Source organism: Taudactylus pleione, unplaced genomic scaffold (assembly GCF_031769625.1).
Source record: "Taudactylus pleione unplaced genomic scaffold, aTauple2 ptg000025l, whole genome shotgun sequence".
Classification (NCBI taxonomy): domain Eukaryota; kingdom Metazoa; phylum Chordata; class Amphibia; order Anura; family Myobatrachidae; genus Taudactylus; species Taudactylus pleione.
The window spans coordinates 2,240,840-2,267,128 of NW_028284427.1; the positions used below are offsets into that span (position 1 = coordinate 2,240,840).

Sequence of the window (26,289 nt, forward strand, 5' to 3'; positions counted from 1 at the left end):
TGTCTCTGCTGCTTTGAGGATGCAGGTGCGGCTACAGCCCACACATTTCACAAAGACAGAAAAAAGATTAACAATATTTTTATTGTTTGTGTAGCGCACTTTGAGGGTTACACCACCCTTTAACAGACAGACGCACGCTTGTCGCTGCTGCTTTAAGGATGCAGGTGCGGCTACAGCCCACACATTTCACAAAGACAGAAAAAAGAAGAAGAATATTTTTATTGTTTGTGTAGCACACTTTGAGGGTGTCACCACCCTTTAACAGACAGACACACGCTTGTCGCTGCTGCTTTGAGGATGCAGGTGGAATCTAGACGGGATTTGGAACCGGGGACACACTACCTCCATCAATTGACTAAATCCCACTGCACTAATGGCGGATACCGGACGCACGTCTAACACCAACATAGCAGTCAAGGCCTCAGTTATACGTTTTGCTTCAGGATGACTGCTGTCGTACTTCATCCTCATCGCTAGGGACTGTTGGAGGGTCAATTGTTTAGTAAAAGTAGTGATGTTCCTACTTCCTCTCTGGGATGATGAACAACTCCCAGCAGCAGCAACAGCACTAGGAGGAAGTGGTTCTTGATCTTTCCCTATTTTATTTTTATCGGAGAAAGTTTGGTCCTCCATTTATGTTATATTGATATATATACGTGCGGCTAAAGCGCACACAAACACAGAAAATATTTTTTTATTTTTGCTGGAGAGTAGTGCACTTTGTGGGTTACACCACCCTTTAAGAAATGAGCCAGCCGGCTCTTTACTTATGGGACACAGGCGCACGCTTGGCGCTGCTCCTTTGTTGATGCACGTGCAGCCACAGTGCACACAAGTCACAAACACAGAAAATAATTTTTTTTTTGGTTTGGACTGGAGTGTACTTTGGGGGTTACAGCACCCTTTAACGGTCAAGCCAGCCGGCCCTTTACTTATGACACAGGCGCACGCTTGGCACTACTTTGTTGATGCACGTGCGGCTACTGCGCACACAATTCACAAACACAGAAAATAATTTTTTTTTTGGTTTGGACTGGAGTGTACTTTGGGGGGTTACAGCACCCTTTAACGGTCAAGCCAGCCGGCCCTTTACTTATGACACAGGCGCACGCTTGGCACTACTTTGTTGATGCACGTGCGGCTACTGCGCACACAATTCACAAACACAGAAAATAATTTTTTTTTGGGTTTGGACTGGAGTGTACTTTGGGGGTTACAGCACCCTTTAACGGTCAAGCCAGCCGGCCCTTTACTTATGACACAGGCGCACGCTTGGCACTACTTTGTTGATGCACGTGCGGCTACTGCGCACACAATTCACAAACACAGAAAATAATTTTTTTTTTGGTTTGGACTGGAGTGTACTTTGTGGGTTACAGCACCCTTTAACGGTCAAGCCAGCCAGCCCTTTACTTATGACACAGGCGCACGCTTGGCACTACTTTGTTGATGCACGTGCGGCTACTGCGCACACAATTCACAAACACAGAAAATAATTTTTTTTTGGTTTGGACTGGAGTGTACTTTGGGGGTTACAGCACCCTTTAACGGTCAAGCCAGCCGGCCCTTTACTTATGACACAGGCGCACGCTTGGCACTACTTTGTTGATGCACATGCGGCTACTGCGCACACAATTCACAAACACACAAAAAATATTATTTTTTTAGCACTTGGGGGGAGCACCCCTGATGGACAGAGCACCCCCTGGACAACACTACAGCACCCCTTTAGGACTGGGACACTGCACAGGACTTTGGAGTGGACACAGCCCCTATGGAGAACTGACTGCACAACACAGTCCAGCCAGCCCCTATGGACTTTGAAGTAGTGGACACAGCCCCTATTAACAACAGCAGCACAGCACAACACAGCCAGCCCCTATGGACTTTGAAGTAGTGGACAACAGCAGCACAGCGCAGCACAGCACAGCACAACACTACTCTGCACTACACTACACTACACTACACAGCCCAGCCAGCCCTAACTCCCACCCTCCCTCTTCACTGTCCACAGCCGAGTGAGAAAATGGCGCCTACGCGGGTACCTTATATAGGATCCAAAACCCGCGAGACTCGGAAGGCGGGATGATGACGTTTTGCCTCGATTTCAGATCCGAGTCAGGCGGGAAAAGTCGAGCCTGACTCGGATCTGCCTCGGATCGGGGGGGTTCGGATTTCAGAAATCCGAACCCGCTCACCCCTAATTTCAAGGTTCATGTCAAGTTCCAGATCTTCGGAAACACCTCATTAGAAGTAGAATGCAAATACATTTGTGAGTGGCCAGATACTACAGAGTGTGCATGCAGGAAACAGTAAAAATATTATTGCAAAGCTCTCCCCACTTCTACTTTATGACCAATTTATTTATTATTTTTAACTTTTACAACTTCTCCAAAATTTTGTTCTAGTTTAACTTTATTTATGGTATGTCCTAAATTTATCTTGAGAATTAGGGGTAATCAGGGCAGTCATCATTACATATCATTTATGTATTTTTAATGTTTCCATAACATGGACAAAGAGTATAATGAGATATCCCTGCGCATATTATGATATTTTTTTTAAAATGTGTTTGAACTAGGGATCAGTATAAAAAAAAAATTTTTTCTAGACTTTCGTCCATGTGCAGTAGCAATAAAAATGCTCAACTGTGTAAACATCAGTAACAAGTGAACCTCAGAATCAGGCACATAATACCTTATTGCTAATCAGTTTACCTTTGATTATGGCTTAAATAAATTATGATACTAAGGAGACACCAGGGCTATTTTTTTTATATGTGTGTCTATTAGGTGGTTGAAGCTCTTCCTGTGTTAAATGTGATTAGAAATCCCCTGCTGCATTGCCAAAGTACAAAATGGGTCTCACCAATGTTCCAGGTCAGGGGTGCTATCTCCTGAGGATAAACAGCAGCACTTCTCATGCAGCAGCCAATCAATAGCACACCAATTCTATACATAGGTACAAGTATCCACAGCTAGTTTTGGGGTAGAGGTATTGTTTGGTATTATAAAATAAACAAAACTTAAAAATAAATCCTAGCCTGTCCGGTTGTAACGAACATAAAGTTCCTTTCTCTGGGTGGAAGGATCTAATCTCCAATTCACAAATAAAACAGTATTTAGCACAGCACTTACTTCAAATAAAACCAGTGTCTCTCAGCAGGCCCACAGACTGTTTCCTCCAGGCAGTGAGAGACTGACAAGAGAAACTGACACACCTTTTATCAGCCTTCCCACAGCTTGTCTGGTAATCAAAGTTTCTCATTACCTTTCGAAATATAAATATATATCTATCTATATATAGATAGATATATATATATATGCAAAAATATGGGGAAATGGGAGATTACAGCGCCAGTAGCAATGGGAACCCTTACTGTAATCAATATGCAATGAACTATATCCCCCTATTAGTGTTTAATTGTGTAATACCAAAAACAAAGAAAAATAGGAAATGTACCCATATTTATAGTGAATACTGTATACAGCACTCCCTCACTATATAGGTGTCGGCTCAAACAGTAAATATGTAACGGTGGTGATCCGTTATTAATAGAAATATGCAAAATTTGGAACTGTGTTAGAGCGCCCAATGTGCTTGTATATTTTATCTTTGTGAAAAATAAAAAATAAAAATAAATAAACAATAGTAAACAATTTCAAATAATAATAAAAATGTTGTGCAAAGTGCAGTCTGTGCAACAATATAAACACTATATCAAACAATCTGTTAGCAACTCATATGTTTGAAAAATACTACTAAGCTCGTAACGTAAAGTGCAGAGTGCAGAAAATGTCACTTTCAACCATGTAATTTGTGTATGTATAGACAAATAATTTCATGTGATAAAGTGCATAATGCAAAAACGGGCTGTGTAATAAAATCGCATCCCCAAACAACAATGTCAGTCCGCTTATATATATATATATATATACATATATTTATAATATAAATATTGTAACACGGGGTGTAGAAATGAGAACACAAGACAGACAGGTACTTGGTAAAGCAGTGTCTTTTATTAGCAGCAGACACTGCAGTTTAGCAGACATGAGCATAGGCCTGGACACACACAGGCATATAGCACAAATAAACCAACAAAATAAATGTCCCAGCACTCCTCAGCAGCACTCCTCAGCAGTGACTTGCAGCCACAATTGGCCATGCTCTGCCAGCATAGCCCTTGGTCCCTGGCACTACTACACTATGGTCTACTACCTGGCCGCTAGACAGCATCAGGGCAGAGCAACAGGTAGATGAGAGTTTTAAACTCTTCCTCTGTTGCTCAGTGATGAGTTGCAGCTGGACCTGTGCAACTGTGAAAACATGGAGTTACACACCTCCCTTACTGCAAACTGGACAGTGTTCACTCTAGACTCCCTTGGAGGGAGCTGATTCCACAGAAATGTGGGCAGTTCAGGTGAGAGACAACCCCTCTCACCACACATCCCCCTTTCACTTTTCCAAGCCACCTCAGAGGTGCGTGATCTGTGACCAAGGCAAATTCTCTTCCCAGGAGATAATACTTCAGGGCTTCTACTGTCCACTGCCAACTGTGGCATATCTTGTCTCTCATGGTAACAGCTTTCTATGTAAGCAGATGATCGGCTTGGTTGAGCCCTCTTAAGGGTCTCAGTCAGGGGTAAAGCTCTGGATGCAAAATTTGGAATGAAACGGCAGTAATAGCCTAGCAGCCCAAGGAAAGTTCTCATTTGTTTCTTGGTGGAGGGTCTTGGCCAGGACTGAATCGCCTCCATTTTCCGCAGTTTAGGTTTCACCTGCCCATTACCAATCATATACCTGAGGTAATTGGCCTCTGAAAGTCCAATGGTACACTTGGCTGGATTATCCATAAACCTGTGCTGTCGTAAACTGTTTTGCACTTCTTGGACTTTGGGCAAGTGTTCTTCCCAATTTTCTGTATAGATGACAATGTCGTCTGGATAGGCTATAGCATCCCCCTGGTGTGGCCTCAGCAATCCATGGCATGCTGAAATGTCATTGGTGCCCGATGAAGGCCAAAAGGGAGCATTTTTTATTGAAACAGGGTCGAGAATGCAGTCTTCTGCTTGGCGGTCTCACTTAGGAGATTTTCCAATATCCCTTTGTGAGGTCCATGGTCATAAGATACCGAATACTTGCCAAATTTTCTACTAATTCATCCACCCGTGGTAGTGGGTATGCCTCAAACCTGGAAACCTGATTCAGCCGCCTAAAGTTGTTGCAAAAATGTATGGCTCCTGATGGCGTGGGGACCAACACAACAGGACTTGACCAGTTACTGCTGGATTCCTCAATTACCCCAAGTTGGAGCATCTCTTTCACCACTTGCTGGACTACTTGCCTCCGCACCTCAGGGATGCGATACAGTCACTGCTTTACAACCACTCCTTCGGGCGTATTTACCTCGTGATCTACTAAGGCAGTGCGCCCTGGCAAGGAAGAAAACACATCCTGCTGTTTTGCCGACAAGGTGTCCACGAGCGGAACTTCTGTAGGGCCAGGCTAACTAGAGCTGCCACCAGGAACCTGAGGGGTGGCAGTTTCCAGCACATCCATGGCAACATCTGTATTAGGTATAACATCTCTGCAAATATTTTTATCTGGCCGTAACTGGATTTCTTTCTTCAGACATTAATTGCGCACAGGTTCCCTCTCGAAAGAGGACTGGCAGTGCTTTTCCACTCTTCTCCCTTTTCCGATGTAGGGCGTTCGAGACTTTACATAGGCACAACGCCCTCTGTGGTTCCTTTACGAGCTCAACAAATCCTGGGAAATTGCCTCCCCAAAGGATAGGGGAGCTTAGGACCAACCACAGCGACCACCTCATAAGTGCACCCCTTTATGGTGAGACTCACTCACAGCTGAGAGAAGTTTTCTGTGGATCCATGAACGAAGAGTAGTTCAACAACCTGGCACCTTTTCCAGTGGCCTGGGCAGGACTGCCTCTGAGATCAGGGTTAGTTCACTCCCTGAGTCTATAATAACTGTGAGTTCTCGGACATTCAGTAACACAGTTTCCCACATTAATGGGGGTCTGAAATCCACAGATACCAGCGTGCAAAAAACAGGGTACATAGCACCCATACTAGCAACCCCGCACACCATAGGCTCTGTTATTCTGGGACATTCCTGCCTTACATGACCTGGCTCTCCGCCCTAATAGCAAATGACCCTGGCATCTCCAGCAGTGTTTTTTTGAGGTGGGGTGACAGTCGTGGTCACAGGCCAATGGGGTGCCATCTTAACGGCTCGCCCATTCCCTGGTGTCTTTTCTGCCATTTTTGTCATATTTCCTGCAGTCTCATGCCTCTCCAATACTGTAATTAATTCCTCTATATTCTGAGGATTAGCGTGTATGACCCAGCACTGCATATTTCACCCCAGGGTTCTTATACACTAGTCAACAACCACAGTCTCTACAATCTGAGCGGCAGTGCGGTCTTCTGGCTGGAGCAAACTTTGCCCCTGTCTGGCAGGTTCTGCCCCTGCTTCCGAATTGGGACCCCTAGTAATAGGACCCATTAGTGGAAGCGCTGTGCTTTCCCAGAAGGAGTGAGTCCTGGCCAAACCAGAATGGCACTTTTGACTAGGTTATATTTCTCTGCATCAGCAATGGACAAATCAGCATATGCTTTCTGAGTCTCACCAGAGAGATAGGGGGCAAGTCTATCAAGTATCTTCTGGCCACTTTAAATGCTGTGCCATCCTCTAAAATATTAACAAATACGCTGCTGGGTCAGCTGAAGTGGACATTTGCTTTTGATGCCCAGCACCTGTTGTGCTCATTAGCTGGGTCACTAATTGTAACATTTGCTCCTCTGTCTTTTGATGGGAGTCTAGCAAATTTAGTATAGTACGAAAAACTTTTTACAATGGGAGATGTATACACAAGCCTAGGCGCTTTTAGATAACAAGCGAGTATACACAAATAAATATATCTCTTTCTTTCAGCAAAGCAACTGTTATTCAAGTTTAACACAGAAAAATATATATTTTTTTTTCAGCAATGCAGGCGTTAAACAGAACACAGAAAAAAATGTTTTTTCTCTTTCAGCACTGCAGTAATTAAATCTCAGTATGTGTGCCTTCTCTGTCCCATCAACAGGTGAACTTAATTATACAGCATTTTGATATTTCTTAAGCACCTTAGTGGGGAAAAAAAAGGAAAGCAACTCTTTTTTTTCTGCAATAAATACACAAAACAGTTTTTATTTTGAGTGCAAAGCAGGTTACACAATGTCCTTATTATAACTGCGTTTTTCTGGTTTGCCAACCATACCCAAGTATAAGGAACATTCTGCCTTGTCAGTTCCTTTGCTACGCCATAGGCGTCTAGCGATTGCAGTGCAGTCCCCGTATGGGCCACCAAATGTAACAAGGGGTGTAGAAATGAGGACACAAGACAGACCGGTACTTGGTAAAGCAGTGTCTTTTAATAGCAGCAGACACTGCACTTTAGCATACATGAGCATAGGCCTAGGCACACACAGGCATATAACACAAATAAACCAACAAAGTAAATGCCCCAGCACTCCTCGTGCTTAGCAGTCAGCAGTGGCTTGCAGCCACAATTGGCCATGCTCTGCCAGCATAGCGTTTGGTCCCTGGCACTACAACACTAAGGCCTACTACCTGGCCGCTAGACAGCATCAGGGCAAAGAGCAACAGGTAGATGAGAGTTTTAAACTCTTCCTCTACTACTCAGTGATGAGTTGCAGCTGGGCCTGCGCATCTGTGAAAACATGGAGTTCCACACCTCCCTTGCTGCAAACTGGACAGAGGGCCTGATTCAGAGCCGGACGCAATTAGCGCTCGCTCGTTCAGAAAAAGGGGGTGGCTATTCAAATGAACCGTTCGCTCTTTGCGGTCTGTTGCCGCCTCCATGTCTGAGCGAGCGAACAAAACATGCGGACGTTTATTTGAAAAATACGCCCCCTGGCCGCTCGCATCATACGTCATGTCCGCTATTTATTACATTAATCGAGTACATCGAACAGCGTATGAACTGCTCGCTATTCTTGTGGTTGGTTTTTCCTACCACTATATTGCGAGCAGTTCTGACTATAAAACAACCAAGTGACGTGGTCAATGACGCTGCTGTATTAATTATGCACACCCATAAAACGCCCGCTTTGACCTTTAAGCACGCCTGCTTTCTGATCTCCACTCCCCGTTTTCAAGCACCTTCCCCTGTTACCACCCACATACGCCTCATTCTGTCACTCAAAATAGCAGGCATTCGCTATATAGCGAACAAACGATTTTCGGCCGCACTGACTGGTTCGCGCATGCGTATTAAAAACCGTACGCATGCGCAGATGTGCGAACATCGCTCGGAACGAGCGTACTGCCGCTTAGGAGCGGCTCTGAATCAGGCCCAGAGTTCACAGAGGGAGCTGATCCCACAGGAATGTGGGCAGTTCAGGTGAGAGACAACCCCTCTCACCACAATATATATTCTTTTAATAAACTGATGATTGTAGATTTAAGGGAGACACATTTTGTATTCAGTTAAAGTTTATGTTTAAAATGTTGTGAATGAACTGTATTAAAAAAAATGTTCTTGGTAGAAGGCCCAAGCATCCTATTATATTAGGATCATTGTACTGTGGGCCTGATTCAGCAAGGAACGCAGTTTCTTATACGCATGCTATCGGCCGATTAATTCACACTGCGTATGCAGTGCGAGTGTGCGAACTAGACGCTGCGATCGGGACTGCAATCACAGAGGCTAGGCAGTCCCATGGCAGAGTGATTGACAGATGTGCCGTTTGAGGGTAGTGACGGGGGAGGGTGGTCAAGCAAACGCAGGCGTGTAAAAATTAGCCACTGTGATATCAGATGTCGCCTGAGGACTCATAGCGTGCGCTGAAGTAAGCAATTCCAGAGTGAGGTCCGACCTGCCTTTACTGTGCATATGGGTCCGATGTTACTCGGTTAGCGATTGTTTTTTTTTTTTAATTGAGTTTATGTATAGAAAGTTTTTTTCCAAGTTTACACATCACACACATACAGAAGAAAAAAGTAAGCACAGCACATACAGTATATCAATATGGAATCAAATCATACAAAGAAACAGTAGAATAACATTAAACAGTGATATTGTTAAAATACATTGTAAGGAAATGAGGGACTGATTCAGAGCCGGACGCTCTGACCAGAGCGCTCGCTCTGAATCGGGGCCATCCTAGCTGAAAATGGTGCGGCCTCCTGGCCGCTCGCATAGCTGTGGGTGACCACCCACAGCTATAGCGAGTGGCCATGATGATGGTCGCGATGGTCAAGACCATCGCGACCATCGGGCTTGCGATGAGACCCTGCGGTATGGTCTCGCTGCCGCAAGCCCAGGAGTGCTTTTGGCTCTATCAGAGCCAAAAACACTCCCACTGACATCACTAGTGATGTCAGTGGGGCCGGACCCAGATGGTAGGCATTCCCATGGGAACGCCTCCGTCTGGGCAGCCACGCCCCCGGCACACCCACCAAAGGGGGCGTGCTGTTATCACCATCGACAGCACGCCCCCTTTGGTGCGAGACCCATAACGACGGCTACCCCGTCGTTATTCGGGTCTCGCGCATGCACACGACGGAGGCGCCTCCGTCGTTCGCATGCGCACTTGGGCACCATCGACCCGCTTGCGAGCGTTCAGCGCTCGCGAGCGGGTCAGAATCAGGCCCTGAGACCCAACATTGAACAATCCCTCAGCTTGTACTGGAACCAGCAGGCATCTGAACACAAATAATAATTGCCTTTAAAAATAGAATACAACTATATGAAATACAAACAAGTAAAGGAGAATGTATCTGGTAAGATGTGCAAACCCCTTATGGCCTCCAGTCATGAAAACCAGAGAATTACAAGCAAAAAGGCAAGGGTCCGAAGGTGCCATTCCAACCCACGCCACTTGAACTGGGTCTAAAATAAATACATATAAGCTAAAAGTACAAAAGAGGATAGCACCAAAATAACACCAGAAGCAATGAAAAACTTAGAGAAAAGACTAACCATCCCACCCCTAGTGGAAAATCAATATTGAAGCACCCATCCAACATCAGTGTTCACTGCAAAGAGAAACCTAAATCATAATCTAAAACTGCACAAGTACTGTATAAAAAACAGGAAAGTAAACCAAAAATACAAGAATAGACGCAACAAACCCCAACTAAAGAAAGCCTGATCCCCCACCCTGTATACCTAATACCCAACTGTGGCGTACCATACAAATTCCAAACTGCCAACCACACTCTGCTACCTAGGCAAACCCTCCCCCCCACCCCTTCCTCACCCCCCTTCTTTTTAAACACACAAAAGAATAAAAACAAGACAAAAAAATAAAACAGAAGACAAAAACACATACAGGAGCAAATGACCCGCAGAACTACAGTAATAAGGAGAATAGTGCAGATAGGTGCCTACACCTGAAGTCCAATAAGATACTGGGACCCTCCAACCAAACAGGAGCCCGATAAAAAAAAATACCGGATATATGAACAAGAAACAGCACGATGGAGCACCAAAGCACAAAACACAGATGATGAGAGTTGTCATAAGAACACAAACACAAAGGATACAAACTACCTGTAGAACTACATGTCAAATATTAGTGAGGAGAGTGCATACTGGAGTAACATACTGTAGGATAATGGACCCTTCAGCCAAACAGCATCCCAATAAAAAACATACTTAATAAAGTGGAGTCCACAACCTTGGAAAATAATGAGAAGCTGGTGAGAACCATCATACATATGGCACACTGGCAAGGAGATCTGCAGGAGCCTAACCCCTCTACTGTACATAAAGGCAATTACAATAACATTAATCGCATCGGCCTGTCCAGAAATATAAAGAACTGTGCAGAGCTCTAGATAAATTTTAACTGTACTCAGGAGATTTCGTTTAAACAGTTTAAAATGCACATTCCATAAACATACTGTATAATGTAGAAAATGCAATATATATCAGGAAACTCAGTAGTTAGCAGGAGAACAGCAAACAAGACCAGATTCAGTCAGGAGGGCGAGTCCACCTGAAAGCCAAATAATCCAGCCAGTTCTCATGGTCGGCGACAACTCTTCGTTTGGACGGGGGCAATGTAGCAAAGGGTGAATTGAGTTCTCAAAGGAATCGTTGAACAAGGAGGAATTGAGCACTAGTTGTCTGGACCTTCATAACGAAATCTGAAAACACGTAAACATGTATAGGACGGTCATGAAAACCCATAATGCGAACAACGTCACGGGCTTGACAGTGGAGCAGTCCGGCAAGGAGTGTGCAGTGGAGGATACCAGGAAATAGGATCCTAGTGGGCCCCCAGTAACCACGTACAGTCGCAAAGTGTGATAACCAATGTCAGACAGTTGCACGAGGTTTACATTATTACTGCATATCATGTCCCCATCCACATCCAACAACTTTTGCTGCATATTGAACACCTGGGACTCCAAAGTCTCATCTTGCGCAATAAGTGGAGAGAAAGAGTCCCCTTGGGTGGTAAGGTGAGCCATAGCTCCATCAGAACGACTACTTACAAATCTTGACACAGAAGGGACAAATCAGACTGCAACTCTTATTTTCACCGTAACCCTTCTCTCGCTGCCATAAACTGCATCAAGTACTGTACCTGTTGCTGGATGACTGCAGGTGAAGGCAGTGGACTCCCATCATGGTAGTGCTTGTGAAGAAGAGGAGGACCCAGGGAGTCAGCATCCACAGGTGCCATAGGAGCAAAAATAGAGGCACAACACTCTAGTCCAGCAGCGGCTGCAGCGTGGGATGTTGTCCCCCATCAGAAAGCACGGGTGCACAGCCTCTAACAGATTCCAAATACAAATGAGGAAGGCAGGAGAGAAATAGGACTCAGCAGTGCAAAGGTTAATATAAGCAGGAGCTGTGGCTGCAGCTACTAGAGAACCTTATTTGTCAGTAGGATGCTGATAACCTTAGTAACAAAGCAGTCCCAGAGAGATCAGAGGACTGGAAGGAGGTAAGTGTAGTGCTGCAGGTGAATCCCCCACCACTGATGGTCACGACAGTGCAGACTGCCAGCACTGGGACTGCATGGTGTCACACGTGGTATGTAGAATGTACAGACCACTCAGAGATTTTGGCTATACAAGAGACTCCCTGACTTCTAAAACTGGATCTAAGGACACCTCCGCAGTCACTGCACCTTCCCACACTGGCTGACTGCAGCGATCACCGCGGGGCAGCACTCAGGATGAGGAGCAGGATAGATTTGACGGAGAGCATGCCACCATGCGTGTTACTCCATGTCCGCCTTAGCCACGATTGTTTCACTATGTTGTCAAAGTATACGGATGTGAGTAAGGGGAAGTGGGTGTCTTTATGTTAGGCTGCGATCGCAATGCTAATGCAAACATTTACATATCACCGCTGATAATAGCAAGTGCGTTGCGTGCGTATAAGCAGAATAGCGGTCATTGCTAAATCGGGCCCTCTGTTGGCAAAGTTTCACTGCAAACAACAAATTCTTGTCTCCAGTGGTAGTGCCTGTTGGATCATTGAGATGCTAACATCACTCTTTCCATTCAATCCATTTATAAAATAAAATTAATTTGGCAATATGATGAGGTTATGTTGATATGAATATTTTTTTATATATATATATTTTGTGATAGGATCACTGGTAAAGTGGTCTGTGGCAGGTACATTTGTCCCAGATTCCTGTCTTTTGTGTTTTAAACCCCCAGGAGAAAGTCTGCAGTGTAGCAGGCTTGAGTTTCGGCTTTTTGAAAAGCCGGTTTGGGACCTGGGGGTTGTGGGTGAGAGGAGAGGGAGGGCTCCACCCACGGCCACTCCAGGTTTTGGTTCTCGCAGCGTGGTAACAGGCTTGTTAGTTTTCCACCTGAGAGTGGCCAATATAAGCCTAGTGTGTTTAGGGTGGATTGTCTCACCTGGGAGAGCGGACAGGGAGTTTGCTCAGAGACACTTGAAAACCTAACTGTGAGTGTTGTGCTGTGCCTTTTGTTGCTGGTGAGGGCATTAGGCCCTGCCAGGTTCTGGTAGTGAGGGAACTACCTGTGAAGTTAGTGCCCCGACAGGGCTAGGATTTATATTTATGTTTTCTTTATATTTCTGTCATTGTACAATAAAGACTGGCGCCGACCAGCTTGTACTTGCATCCAGACTGGTGTGCTGCTTCCCTGCTGCTGTGTGTGTGTGTAAGGAAGGAGTCCTCTACCCAGGAGAGGGACCCCCTAACCTAACTGTGTCACAATATATATTTACAATGTACAGACCTTTTGCAGAAAAATATATTCATACGTAGATTATCTTTCATCATTCTGATTATCATATGGCCATGCTTCAACGTGTGACCAGGTTGGGTACACAATTGGTAAAAAATATTTACAGATCGTTTTGCTGTTGTGTCTCATTCAGATTCTAGCATTTGCATATATTATTGATACCAATTTTTGAGGAGCATATAACATGCACAGCTCTTTCTGCCTACTAGTGTATAGTACAGAGTCAGTCCGTTCTGTAGTAGGTATTCAATATAGAATACCCAGCAATAGTGATATGCATATTGCTTATGAATATGATCAGTGGTAGTAATAAGCCCAATAATACATCATATACCCAGCAGGTTCTGGTAAAACCCAGAATAATTGCAGTAAATACAACTGGTTTAATGCCCAGCAAAAAACACAGTAGTAATGGAGAGAGATATGCATACTGTAGATACCCTGCCCATGGGTCACTGGCCCGTGTGATAACCAATCTGGATTATCTGCCATGATATTGTGGAGACCCACAACATTGGATCTCTTCACAGGTACTGCCCCCATGCTATGCACTGTGCTAAGAAAATTTTTTGGGGAGTGAGAGGAAAAAATAATGGAGAGCGGCAATGAATAAATATAAAGTTATGGTAACTGGTGATTATAACCCATGTATCAATGTAAAATTGTAAATACATGGATTTGTGCAGCAAAATGCAGGGTACAGTAAGTGCAATGTGCTTCCTTTTTCTCTTCATAGGGACCATTACCCAGTGGAAGTGTAAAGGTAAATATTCTATGTACTTGGTAACCAGGCAATGGACTCTATGGGCCGTATTCAATTTGAGGAGAAAACGGGTGTCATTTGATGTAATTTTTGCCTGTTTCTGTAATCCCCGTATTAAATTTCAAAGACTTTTCACCGGTGCGAAAAGTGTTTGTAAAATAACGGGGATAATTTTTCTCCACACAATAGGTGGCGAAAAAAGTGCAGAATTGGGGTTTAAGGGTGCAGGCTTAAAAAAAATAGCCTGCATCCCTGGGAATGTCCCCTAAAAGTAATGTATGTCAAAAAAAGTGAAAAAAAAAATCAGGACACCCCAAAAAAATAAGTTTCATTTTGGGGGTAAAAAAAAAAATATGAGGGACAAAATCTTACAGTAGCGAAATTGATTCCACAGGGTTTTCCAAATATGCGGCAGGTGTTTTCTTCATTGTTGGGGAGTAGCGGCAGGGGCATTTTTGAAGATTTTTTAAAAATCATTTTAGGGACTTAAAAATATGCTTGCACCCATTTTCATGTACCCCCAATTTGATGGGCATAATTATTTTTCCCCAAAAAAATTGCTAAATGCTATTCTTCATCAGCCCCATTTATGCACCTGCCGCTGCTATTTCAACACCCGACTTCCCTTCAGCAGGCAAAAACGGGGGTACCCATAGTGATCTCCCATGTCCGGACATCTTTAGGGGGGGGTGCAAGGATGATTTCCCGAAAATTGTCAGGACTTTTCACCTGTTCCAGTTTTGCCGGGTCCCGTTTTAGCGTCCTGAGAAATTGAATACGGGGTAAAACAGGCGAAGGAGGCTAAAAATCTGGTAGGTGAAAAGTCCAGACTTTTCGCCTCAAATTGAATACGGGCATATATGTTGATCCCAGAAACTGAGCTATACATTGCATACTTAGCCACAATATATCTTACTGCATATTGTACTTTGTCCACCAAGAAATGAGCTCTGTATTTTACACTAGCCTTCAAGGACTGGGCTCTGTACAGTACACTGACCACCAGAGAATGCATATATGGTATACATTATATCATAGTGACAAAAATGCAGCCTATCTTGTGCAGACGCCAAAAGGTATAGAATGTTTTATCTTATACGAACCATCAAAGGATAGGATCTGTTTTTTTGTAACAAGTATGGGTTCTGTGCATGTGTAGTATAGTGGTTTATTGTGGGTGTCACTTCTGGTATAATGTGTAAACCCACTGCTGAGACTGGTTTATGGTTATTTCACAGGGCATAATTTGTGACTAGTGATAGTTATAATAGAAAATGAGACTGGGTAGAAAAGGGGGAATTGGTATGATTCCCGGCAGCGGCAGCCCGACATCAGCAGAGATCCCGGCAGCGGAAGGCCGACAGCGCTGGAAATCCCGATCGTGGATAGGTGAGTATCTACTAACCTAACCTAACCCCCCTAACCCTAACCCTCCTTAGGGGTGCCTAACCCTAACCTCCCCCCCAAGTGCCTAACCCTAATCCCCCCTCTAAGTGCCTAACCCTAACCACCCCCTTCCCTGCTGCATAAACCTAAGTCCCCCGGGGGGGTGCCTAACCCTGAGTCCCCCCCGGGGGTGCCTAACCCTAACCCTCCCTCCCCCTAGCCTAACCCTGTCCCCCCCCCGGGAGCCCTAAACCTAACCCCCACCCCGTGGCTGTCCGCTCGCGGAGCCCGGCATCACTACGATCGGGATGCCGGGCGCCGGTCTCCCGGCGTCGGGGAAATGCCGGGCATCTACATCTAGACGCCCGGCATTTCACCCTTGCCGGGATATGACAGTCGGGAAGCTGGCTGCCGGTATTTAGGCAGTCGGCTTCCCGATTGCATACCGAAAAAGGGTGCACATTCTGCAAATTTCGCCTGTGGTGCCTGTACAGCTGGTGTCAGCACTCACTAAACCCATGAACACATTTAGAACTGCCACAATCAAAAGTTTGGTGTTTTTAAATTTGCTATGTTAATATGTAATTTTTTTTTTTTTTTTGCAAAAACAGATGGAAATCGGATGACTGGGGGCCTTGCTCTACGACATGTGGAAAAACAGGCTATCAAAGTCGCACAGTACGGTGTATTCAGCCTGTAAATGACAATACTAGTCGATCTGTACACAGTAAATACTGCAGTGAAAATCGTCCAGAAACTAAAAAACCTTGCAACCGTCAACCATGCCCCCCTATTCAATGGAGAATAGGACCATGGTCGGAAGTACGTACAGGGTTTAAACTTTAAAATGTGTGTTTTAGTTGTGTAATTCGACTTTCACATCTACCTTATTTTTAAAGGGAAACTATTCTATACACAGTATATATAATATACACAAACACACTCAAACACAAAAATGGTATGTTTACGGACTCAAAGGTGGAAGTTATTAAAAAACTTTGCGCTGCCGCTTGAAAATGTAAGCAACAAATAAAAAGATTAAATCTGGTGAAAAATGTAAGATATACAGGTGTACAGAGATCCTATTAAAGATTAGAAGCAGGAAAGAAACCAAGATAATATTACCAAAATATGGCATACTTGCTATTTCCCCTAGAATGTGTTGGAGACTCCTGAATTACGATATTCTTGTGAAGTGGGATTGGGCATCATGACTTGATATGGTGTGACTTGTATTATCATGGATCTACCCCCCACGCATGCCGGGAGAGTGCGCAGAGTTGGCGAGTCCATGATGATGCAAATCCTGTCCTCACACCCTCTGCACTTATGTCTTTGACCTCCCCTCTGGAATCAGAAATATGATGTCTACTGTACTCTTCTGGAATGCCCGGGAGGCTCCTAGATACCACCCAATCTTCTTGCGAAGTCTATTAAAGATGTGAATCATGTTCTCAAGCCCCCACTCCTGCCTTTTGGACAACCCTTCTGATATCTCCCTGATAGGAGGTCCACAAAAGAAGCAAGTATCAAATCGACACATGGAAATTTGGCTTTAAAAGAATGACCAGTTGTATGTATGGAGGATGATTCTGAGTTTGACGGACCTCTTTTTACAGACACAAATAGCGAGCTTTAGTATACAACAAAAACGCAGAAGTGAATTAACGCACTTTGGCATATCTCCGTCCAATTCTGAGTCAGACATATCTTGCCTGGATCTGTGTTGTGTGAAATGGACATTTCGGGGTGGGGACTGGGCAGCGACAATGCAATTGTAGGAGTTGTTCTGTGTTGTGGGAGTGTCATGGGTGTATAGTGTGCGTGTAGTTAGAGTCTGTACTATTTCCAGTTCTCAGGGCCTGATTCAGATTTGGGAATAGAGTAAGATGGAGCAAGTAACTGTGTATCTATTCTGGACAAACCATATTGCAAATTAAATGTCAGTTTGGACACTCCCCTCCCAAATCTAAATCTCTCTGCATATTATAAATCTGCCTCACCTGTAGTGCAGCATGGTTTTACCAAGATGCACAGTTACTTGCTCATTCCTACTCTATTCCCAACTCTGAATCATGCCCTGAGTACGGAGAGCAGAAGCCTGTTTCAGATGGATCTCTTGCACCTACTGTAGCATGGGCAGGCTTGCCTACCTTCCCTATTATCGGGTGCCGCTCCCGACCTCCCCGGTATGGCAGGCAAGCCTCCCGGGGGTCGGACTACTACTAGAAACCCCCGCGGCGAATTGCGTAATCGTGGCTCTGCCCCCTGCTTCACAATGCCTTTATTTTCGGCATTGTGAAGAGAGGGCGGGCCCACGATGACACGATCGTGCGGTCACGCCCTGGCCCCAAAACAATATCATAGCCCAGCCACGTCCCCCGCTGTGTGCAGGCATTCAGCTCCCTCCCGGAAGGAGGGATCTGAATGTCGGCAAGTATGAGCATGGGACTGGTGCAAGTGCCGTTACTAATGATGACTGCTGCAGCTGTGGGAGGAGCAGCTTTCCACTTATCCCTATGGAAACTAGCATTAGTATAAGGTAGTAAATCAGGCTTCCGTGGCATCACACAAACACCACCACTATGACTCAGAATCAGCCCTATGGTATGCATATTTAATTTCCTAAAGACAGTTAAAATAATGTGACTGTTTGCAACTGTAAGAATTGATGATAGAGCTTAGATCAGCCACTATTATTATTGGCTGATAGATATGTTTTCAGTGTTGCATAGGTACTTCTGTTAGTGCCGCAAGTACATTAGCAGTGGCAGAATTAACTGTATGTACTAGCACAAGCTAGTATAGTGTATGACTTTTGTCTCGCACAAAACTTGTATACCAGATTTTGTAATGACCTGCAATTCTGCATAACTCTTTTCCAGGGGCCCCGAGAGGGGAGGGGGGTGGGTACTAATTATCTGGCCCTGAGCTTGTTGGTGCCACTCCCCTCCCTCTTACCTGTCAGCAGCCTCTCTCTCCAGCCCAGCACAAGCTGCTGTGTGCTGGGTTGCAGTGGGGCCAGGGAGGCCTCTGCCGCTAAGCAGCAGCAGCAATCTCCTCCCCTACCCCGGTTGGCGCAGCACTGCAAAAACTGTTTCTCATATAATCTTTTTCTTTAAGGGGGCGTGGTCATGGCTCCTTGATTAGGCCACTCCCCCAACTTGGGAATTCTTTAATCTTTGATAATATAATAATTTTGAATTATGGGGTCATTCCTTTTGGAAATAATGGAGGTTTCCACATTTATTAGTTCTGTAAAATGTGCTTTGCAGAAAGAATGAAGTGATATAATATCTATATTCTTTCCAATTGTTTTTTAATTACAATCTTCTTTGTTTTGCATTTTGTAGTGTTCTGTATCATGTGGTAATGGAACGCAAGAAAGACAAGTTCTTTGTGATTCAAGTGACAAAAAGACTGTTAACTGTACCAATGATAAACCCGAAACCACACGGATTTGCAAACTTCCTTCATGTCCTGGTAGGTTCTTGCCACCCTTTTTATGTAATATGTCTATTTTTATTAATCATAATGGAAGAGAGTAAATATATATTCTGGAGACAGAATAAACTTATATAGTATAGAATTGTTTCACATAGGGATTTCTTATAACTCTTTGGCAGGAGTGTCACTATAGGGCCGCTATAGTGTATAATATATCATATGGTGTGCTAGGTAGTTTATCTTAAAGTTTATGCCTTTCCACTTGCCTCCAATCTCTTTAGCAAATTACTACTCCTATTAACATCTCTGTTCTCAAACCAGTGGTTATGTCACTGCCCTCCACTGGATTCATACATTCAAATCCTAAAATGTGCTTCTGTGAATAATGTGATGATAGGATTGGCTACAGCTTGTTCTAGCCCTTCAAACTTCAAAACATGTTACAGAGTGTAGAAGATGATGACCGAGCACAACAGGTAACTTGTCCCTAGTCATACAGTATGTACCTGGAAATAAAACGAAAAGGTATTAACAAAGGAATTATTTAGAGGAGGATAGTACACCTAGGGCATGTTATCATTATATTGTCTATGGGCATATATCTAACCTAAATAAATAAAAATGTATCAAAGAATATTTTTGCCCTTACACAGTACTTTACATATACATCATTTTCTTTATTAAAACATAGGTTATACTAGGATTTTCAATCTGAAACAAAGATGTAAACATGAATGTGTTGTTGTCGAGAACAATGTGTACTCCCATTTATGTATTGTATCTTATGTTAATTCACACTTTGCACGCTCATACAAGAAAGATGATTTAATATATTCTCATCATATCTGCGCTAACAACTGGAGAGGAGGAAGGGCAGAGCATTCTCACCTATGCAGATTTTAGTAATCTTATACACACTTGTTCGGTGGCATTTTTTTTTGCATCTAATATAGGGCTGGTCCAGCTACTGTATACACCAGGGATGATGACTTGTAGTAATTGAATGCTGTGCAGCTACTATGCAGAAGTGTAAGCATCTCCAATTGCTCATACATCTATCCTCTAATCACACCAAATGGCCACCCCTGGCGTATCACAAAACTTGTGAAAAAGAAACAACATGCTTCATAAAATGCAGTACACAGCACTGCGTGGCCAGTGCACCGCTGATGAAAACCATAGCAGTGGGTGAAGGTTGTGCTGTAGTGAGCCCTGGCTGGTAGGAAAACCTGCAACAACCTGCAAAACCTGCCATGGACATAATCTGAGTAACAGTACAAAAGCAGTCACAGCATTTCTAAATCCCAATTTATTTTAGGAAGTAAATGTACACACCTGGAGAAACGGCTGTCGCAAAATTGCTAGTACTGTATACTTTAGTATATTGCATGATAACTAGCGCATCAGATCTTTTTAATGGCTTACATGCCAGTCGATGTTCAAGTCTTGTGGATATTTGAATATTTTCTTTACAGGCGGACTACAGGTGCCAGCGGACAATTAATGATGTTGTTCCACAAGTGCCATCATGCCGGGGCAGGCTGCCTGGGACGTGTAGTCTCCCTGTAACAAACAATAATATTATCTATTTTATTACTATTAACCCCGCATCTACCGCTACAAGGCATGCGAGGAAAAGCACCATTCCTTGGGAGGAGGGACACCACTTTAATATTGGGGTCCTCACTTTGTGAGGGATTCCAGCAGTAAGCTGATCAGTTTGGGGCTTGTTAATGTTATGGCAGGGGGACCCCACGCTGTGCGTCTCCCCGCTATAGCATTATCTACTCATTGTTTTTTCCACGATTTTCCAATACAAGTCCAGGCTGAAAAGTTTGGGCTGGTTACTGATTTGTTGGGTTACTGATTTTTATTTAATTTAACCCTTTTTTTAACCTAACGAAGATTACTGGGATCTAAGCTGTGCTTCTCCCAAACTCGTCTGCCTCAGGCAGGTCTACTGTCTGGATTGGTTTGCCTTCGTTTTATGGTTAGGTTTTGATCGGTTTTAAAATCGACCATTAGTAAATCTGCAGATCCTATTCTGGTCTATGTTATATCATCAATTGTTGGTCCGATGTTCTAAAGAGTTCTATAGTACGTTTTTGGTCAGTTTTCTATCTGTTTTGACATTACCAAATGGTTGGTTTGAAAAACCGATGGTAAATCGCCCAAAAACCCCAAACTGACCTTTAGTAAATATATCCCTCCACAGGGGAAAACGCAGAATTTTTCTGGGGGGGTTTCCATATATATGTATATATTATTGTGACACAGTTAGGTTAGGGGGTCCCTCTCCTGGGTAGAGGACTCCTTCCTTACACACACACACAGCAGCAGGGAAGCAGCACACCAGTCTGGATGCAAGTACAAGCTGGTCGGCGCCAGTCTTTATTGTACAATGACAGAAATATAAAGAAAACATAAATATAAATCCTAGCCCTGTCGGGGCACTAACTTCACAGGTAGTTCCCTCACTACCAGAACCTGGCAGGGCCTAATGCCCTTGCCAGCAACAAAGCACAGCACAGTACTCACAAATAGGTTTTTCAAGTGTCTATGAGCAAACTCCCTGCCTGCTCTCCCAGGTGAGACACTCAGCCCTAAACACACTAGGCTTATATTGGCCACTCTCAGGTGGAAAACTAACAAGTCTGTTACCTGGCTGCGAGAACCAAAACCTGAAGTGGCCGTGGGTGGAGCCCTCCTTCTCCACTCACCCACAACCCCCAGGTCCCAAACCGGCTTTTCAAAAAGCCGAAACTCAAGCCTGCTACACTGCAGACTTTCTCCTGGGGGTTTAAAACACAAAAGACAGGAATCTGGGACAAATGTACCTGCCACAGACCACTTTACCAGTGATCCTATCACATATCCCCCCCCTTTGTTTCGACCTGTGGGGCGGAACAACTGAAGCCCCCAAACAATGAACGCGTGACAACGCGTCAGCATTGGCCAGCTGGCTTCCTGGCCTGTATTCCACTGAAAATTTAAAAGTTTGTAAAGCCAAGAACCATCTCGTAATTCTCGCATTACTGTCTTTATTTTCGGACATCCACTTCAAAGGGGCATGGTCAGTGATCAATTTGAACTTTCTTCCAACCAAGTAGTACCTGAGAGCCTCTAACGCCCACTTTATGGCCAACGCCTCCTTCTCCACTGTGGCATAGTTTCTCTCATGTACATTCAACTTTCTGCTTAGATAGAAAATAGGGTGTTCCTCACCCTCCTTGTTCTGGGACAGGACCGCTCCTATACCTACTTCTGATGCATCAGTTTGTACTATGAATTCCCTGTCAAAATTAGGAGTCATCAGGACTGGTTGGGAACACAACGCTACTTTCAACTCCTAAAAAGCTTTTTCCGCCTCAGGACTCCATTCTACCATGACTTTTTGTTTGCCTTTGGTCATGTCAGTCAGTGGGACTGCCATGGTGGCAAAGTTGGGTATAAACCTCCTGTAGTACCAGTAATTCCCAAAAAGGCTCTCACCTGCTTCTTATTCAGAGGCCGTGGCCAGTTTTGTATGGCATCAACTTTATTGAGCTGAGGCTTTATCAGGCCTCTGCCAATGGTGTATCCCAGATATTTTACTTTCTCCATGCCTAGACAACACTTTTTTTGGGTTGGCTGTCAAACCTGCCTTATAGATGGAGTCCAACACTGCTTGTACCCTGGGTAAGTGAGACTGCCAATCAGGACTATGAACGACCACGTCATCCAGATAAGCAGCCGCATACTGTCTATGGGGCCTTAGAATCCTGTCCATCATTCTTTGGAAGGTAGCAGGTGCCCCATGTAGCCCAAAGGGCAACATCTTGTACTGAAACAAGCCCTCTGGTGCTGAAAAAGCTGTCTTTTGTTTGGCGCTCTCGGTTAACGGTACTTGCCAATACCCTTTGGTTAGGTCAAGAGTGGTTAAATACCTTGCCGTCCCTAGTCTCTCAATCAGTTCATCCACTCTTGGCATCGGGTAGGCATCGAATTTTGAAACACTGTTCAACTTTCGGAAGTCATTGCAGAAACGCACACTCCCGTCGGGCTTTGGAATCAACACAATGGGACTTGACCATTCACTATGTGATTCTTCAATAACCCCTAACTCTAGCATATTTTTAATTTCTTTCGACACCGATTCTCTTTGTGCTTCTGGTAACCTATAGGGCTTTAGATTAACTTTAACCCCTGGGTCAGTGATGATGTCATGTTTAATGACCGAGGTTTTCCCAGGTACGTCAGAGAACAGCACCCTATTTCTAATCAGAAACTCCTTGACCTCTTGTTGTTGAATTGCCGACAGGGTTTTTGCCACTGTCACTTCGGGAACTAAGGGCCCTGGACTTACTGGAGGGTCTCGGACGGCCGACAGTACCGTTCTATCTTTCCAGGGCTTTAACAGATTAATATGGTATATCTGTTCCGGCTTTCTTTTCCCCGGCTGGTAAACTTTGTAATTGACCTGCCCCACTCTTTCTAAGATTTCAAAGGGCCCTTGTCATTTAGCCAAAAGTTTATTTTCCACAGTGGGAACCAATACTAACACTCTGTCCCCAGGAGCAAAGCTGCGTAACCGAGCATTGCGGTTGTATACCCTCTGCTGTGCCTGTTGAGCCTGTTCCAGGTGCTCTCTCACTATCGGCACTACCGCAGCAATTCTCTCCTGCATTTGAGAAACATACTCAATCACCGTTTTGTAAGGACTAGACTGCCCCTCCCATGTCTCTTTGGCAATGTCTAGTAACCCCCTTGGGTGTCTCCCATACAACAAGTCGTAGGGTGAAAACCCGGTGGAGGACTGGGGAACTTCTCTTATGGCCAACAATAAATACGGCAATAAGTAGTCCCAATCCCTACCATCCTTGTCGACCACTTTCCTAAGCATGTGTTTTAACGTCTTGTTAAACCTCTCGACCAGCCCATCGGTTTGGGGCTGATAAACCAAAGTTCTTAACTGTTCGATTTTGAACAGGCGGCATAACTCTTTCATGACTTTGGACATAAACGGTGTACCCTGGTCAGTTAGTATCTCCTTAGGTATACCCAGCCTGCTAAAGACATGAACTAGCTCTCTGGCAATGGTCTTGGTTGACGTATTGCGCGACGGGATCGCTTCCGGGTACCTGGTAGCGTAATCCATTATGACCAGAATATACTGGTGTCCCCTGGCAGACTTCATTAAGGGTCCAACGAAATCCATCGCTATTCTTTCAAACGGCACCTCTATGATAGGCAATGGAACTAGTGGACCCTTAAAATGTGGCCTGGGAGCATGATACTGACACTCAGGGCAGGATGCGCAAAAGTCAGATACCTCTTTATGAAGCCCGGGCCAGAAAAACCTCTGCATTATTCGCTCAGTGGTTTTCTCTACCCCTAGATGGCCTGCCGTTATATGACCATGGGCCAGATCCAACACTGTTCTTCTGTAGGCTTTGGGAACTATTAGTTGTTCCACAACATCTTCCCCCTTCTTAGTCACCTGATATAACAAATCCTGCCACATTGCCATGTGGGGATAGGACAAAGGACTATCAGGGTCTACGGGTTTACCATCAACTACTTTTACATTCTCCCTGGCTTTTACCAAAGTAGGGTCATTCAACTGCTCCACGGCAAAGACCTCTCTTCTGACCTCTAAATCAGGCAGACGATCACCTGGCCCAACAACACTTCCCACCTCAATGGGAGGCACATCAGTTGGCGGGCTACCGTCACGTTCCGCATTCTCTAGTTCGCCAACCATAGTAGAAAAAGGGAATAACTCTGACATAGAAGAAACTCCCTCCTCCACTACATCGACAACCTTCTCAAATGGATCGGGGTTGTTCACCTCTGGAACAAAACGGCTTTCCCACAACTTCCAGAAGTGAGCAAAGTCTCTCCCCAATATTGCATCGTACACCAGACCATGCACCAAACCCACAGAAACTATAGCAGAGCCACATGGTGTCTCGATGTTCACCTCGGCCGTAACATAATATCGAGTATCCCCATGTATGCAGGTCACACCAACAGTTTTCCCTGTATGCCTCAAGGGGTTCACCAGCTCAGCTTTTATAAGTGTCACCAAGCTACCAGAGTCTAACAGTGCCTCTACTCGGTTGCCATCTACAGTGAGTACACACATGTGCTTATCAGTCTCAGCCTGCCGGTCAGCCGTACAGGCTGTCTGTGCAAAGAAAGACCCCCTGCGGTAGACATGAGCAGTATCACATTGCATAGGTTCAGTTGTAAGTGCACAATTAGCGGCAATATGGCCGAAGCCACCACATCGGAAACACTGAGTCATATTAATGTCTAGTCGTTTACGGGGCAAGAACCTTCCCGGCCTGGCAGGCCTGTCTCCAGGTTCTACACCCTCAGTCTTAGGTACATTCCACCGCCCAGCACCCTTCTCCCCTGGAACAGTCTTACCAGTGTCTCTGGGAGTTCGCCGGTGCACCATCGGGGCTCGGTGGGGCATACTCATCAGCTCCTCAGCCGCCACGTACCTCTCCACCAGCTCGACCAACTGGTCCACGGACTTAGGGTCTGCATGGCTCACCCACTTTAGCAGAGTCACGGGTAATGATCGCAGGTACCGGTCCATCATGACCCTTTCCACGATCTGTGGTCCCGTCAGCGTCTCGGGCTGTAGCCATTTTGAGGACAGATGGACGAGGTCATGCATCTGTGAACGTGGAGGCTTGTCCTTATGGAACTCCCAGCGGTGGACCCGTTGGGCACGAACAAAGGTGGTGACTCCCAAGCGAGTTAGGATCTCCTGTTTTAGTTTTTTATAGTCCTTGGCATCAGCCAGGCATAAGTCGAAATATGCTTTTTGTGGCTCCCCAGACAAAAAAGGTGCCACCAGACTTGCCCACTGCTCTTTGGGCCAACTCTCCCTTTCGGCCGTTCTTTCAAATGCGGCGAGATAGGCCTCCATATCATCGCCCGAAGTCATCTTTTGGAGGAAGTGACTGGCTCGTAAGGAGTGAGTGGTGGTGGGAGGACCAGTATTAACATCTCTGGGCCGGGCGACCAGGTGCTGTACCACCTCCTTTATGGCCTGGCTGTTTTCCGCTAAGGCCTGGCGGTTTTCCGCTAAGGCCTGGTGGGTTTCCTCTTTGGCGACCTGTTGTTGCCTGGCGGATTCCGCCTGAAGTTTGTTAGTCTCCTGCTGAGCCCTGGTAGCTTCCTGCTGAGCTGCTGTAGCTTGGAGCAAGGCCTTAATAATTTCCTCCATTTTGTCCTGGGGTGTAGATTGGAAGCTGAACCTTGCCTCTCTGAGCATTGGCTGATGCCTCCTCTATGGGACTCCAAGGACACAGTGTTATTTCCACACTCACAAATTGGGTGTCTGTCCCTTTAATTTTTAAATGGAAAGTTTTCCTCTCGCTGCAACTTCAGTGTGTGTGGATGCCCGCATTCTCCACCAT

General features: G+C 45.0%; 1 protein-coding gene across 1 annotated transcript in view; it reads left to right on the plus strand.

Annotated features, from left to right (window-relative positions):
* LOC148539621 (A disintegrin and metalloproteinase with thrombospondin motifs 2-like) overlaps nt 1-26,289 on the plus strand; it is a 975,120-nt gene that overhangs the window by 827,072 nt on the left and 121,759 nt on the right. The window contains exons 19-20 of the mRNA XM_088451253.1: nt 16,036-16,246; nt 18,778-18,907. Of these exons, the coding sequence (XP_088307379.1) occupies nt 16,036-16,246; nt 18,778-18,907 (341 nt within the window). The remainder of the gene's footprint in view (nt 1-16,035; nt 16,247-18,777; nt 18,908-26,289) is intronic.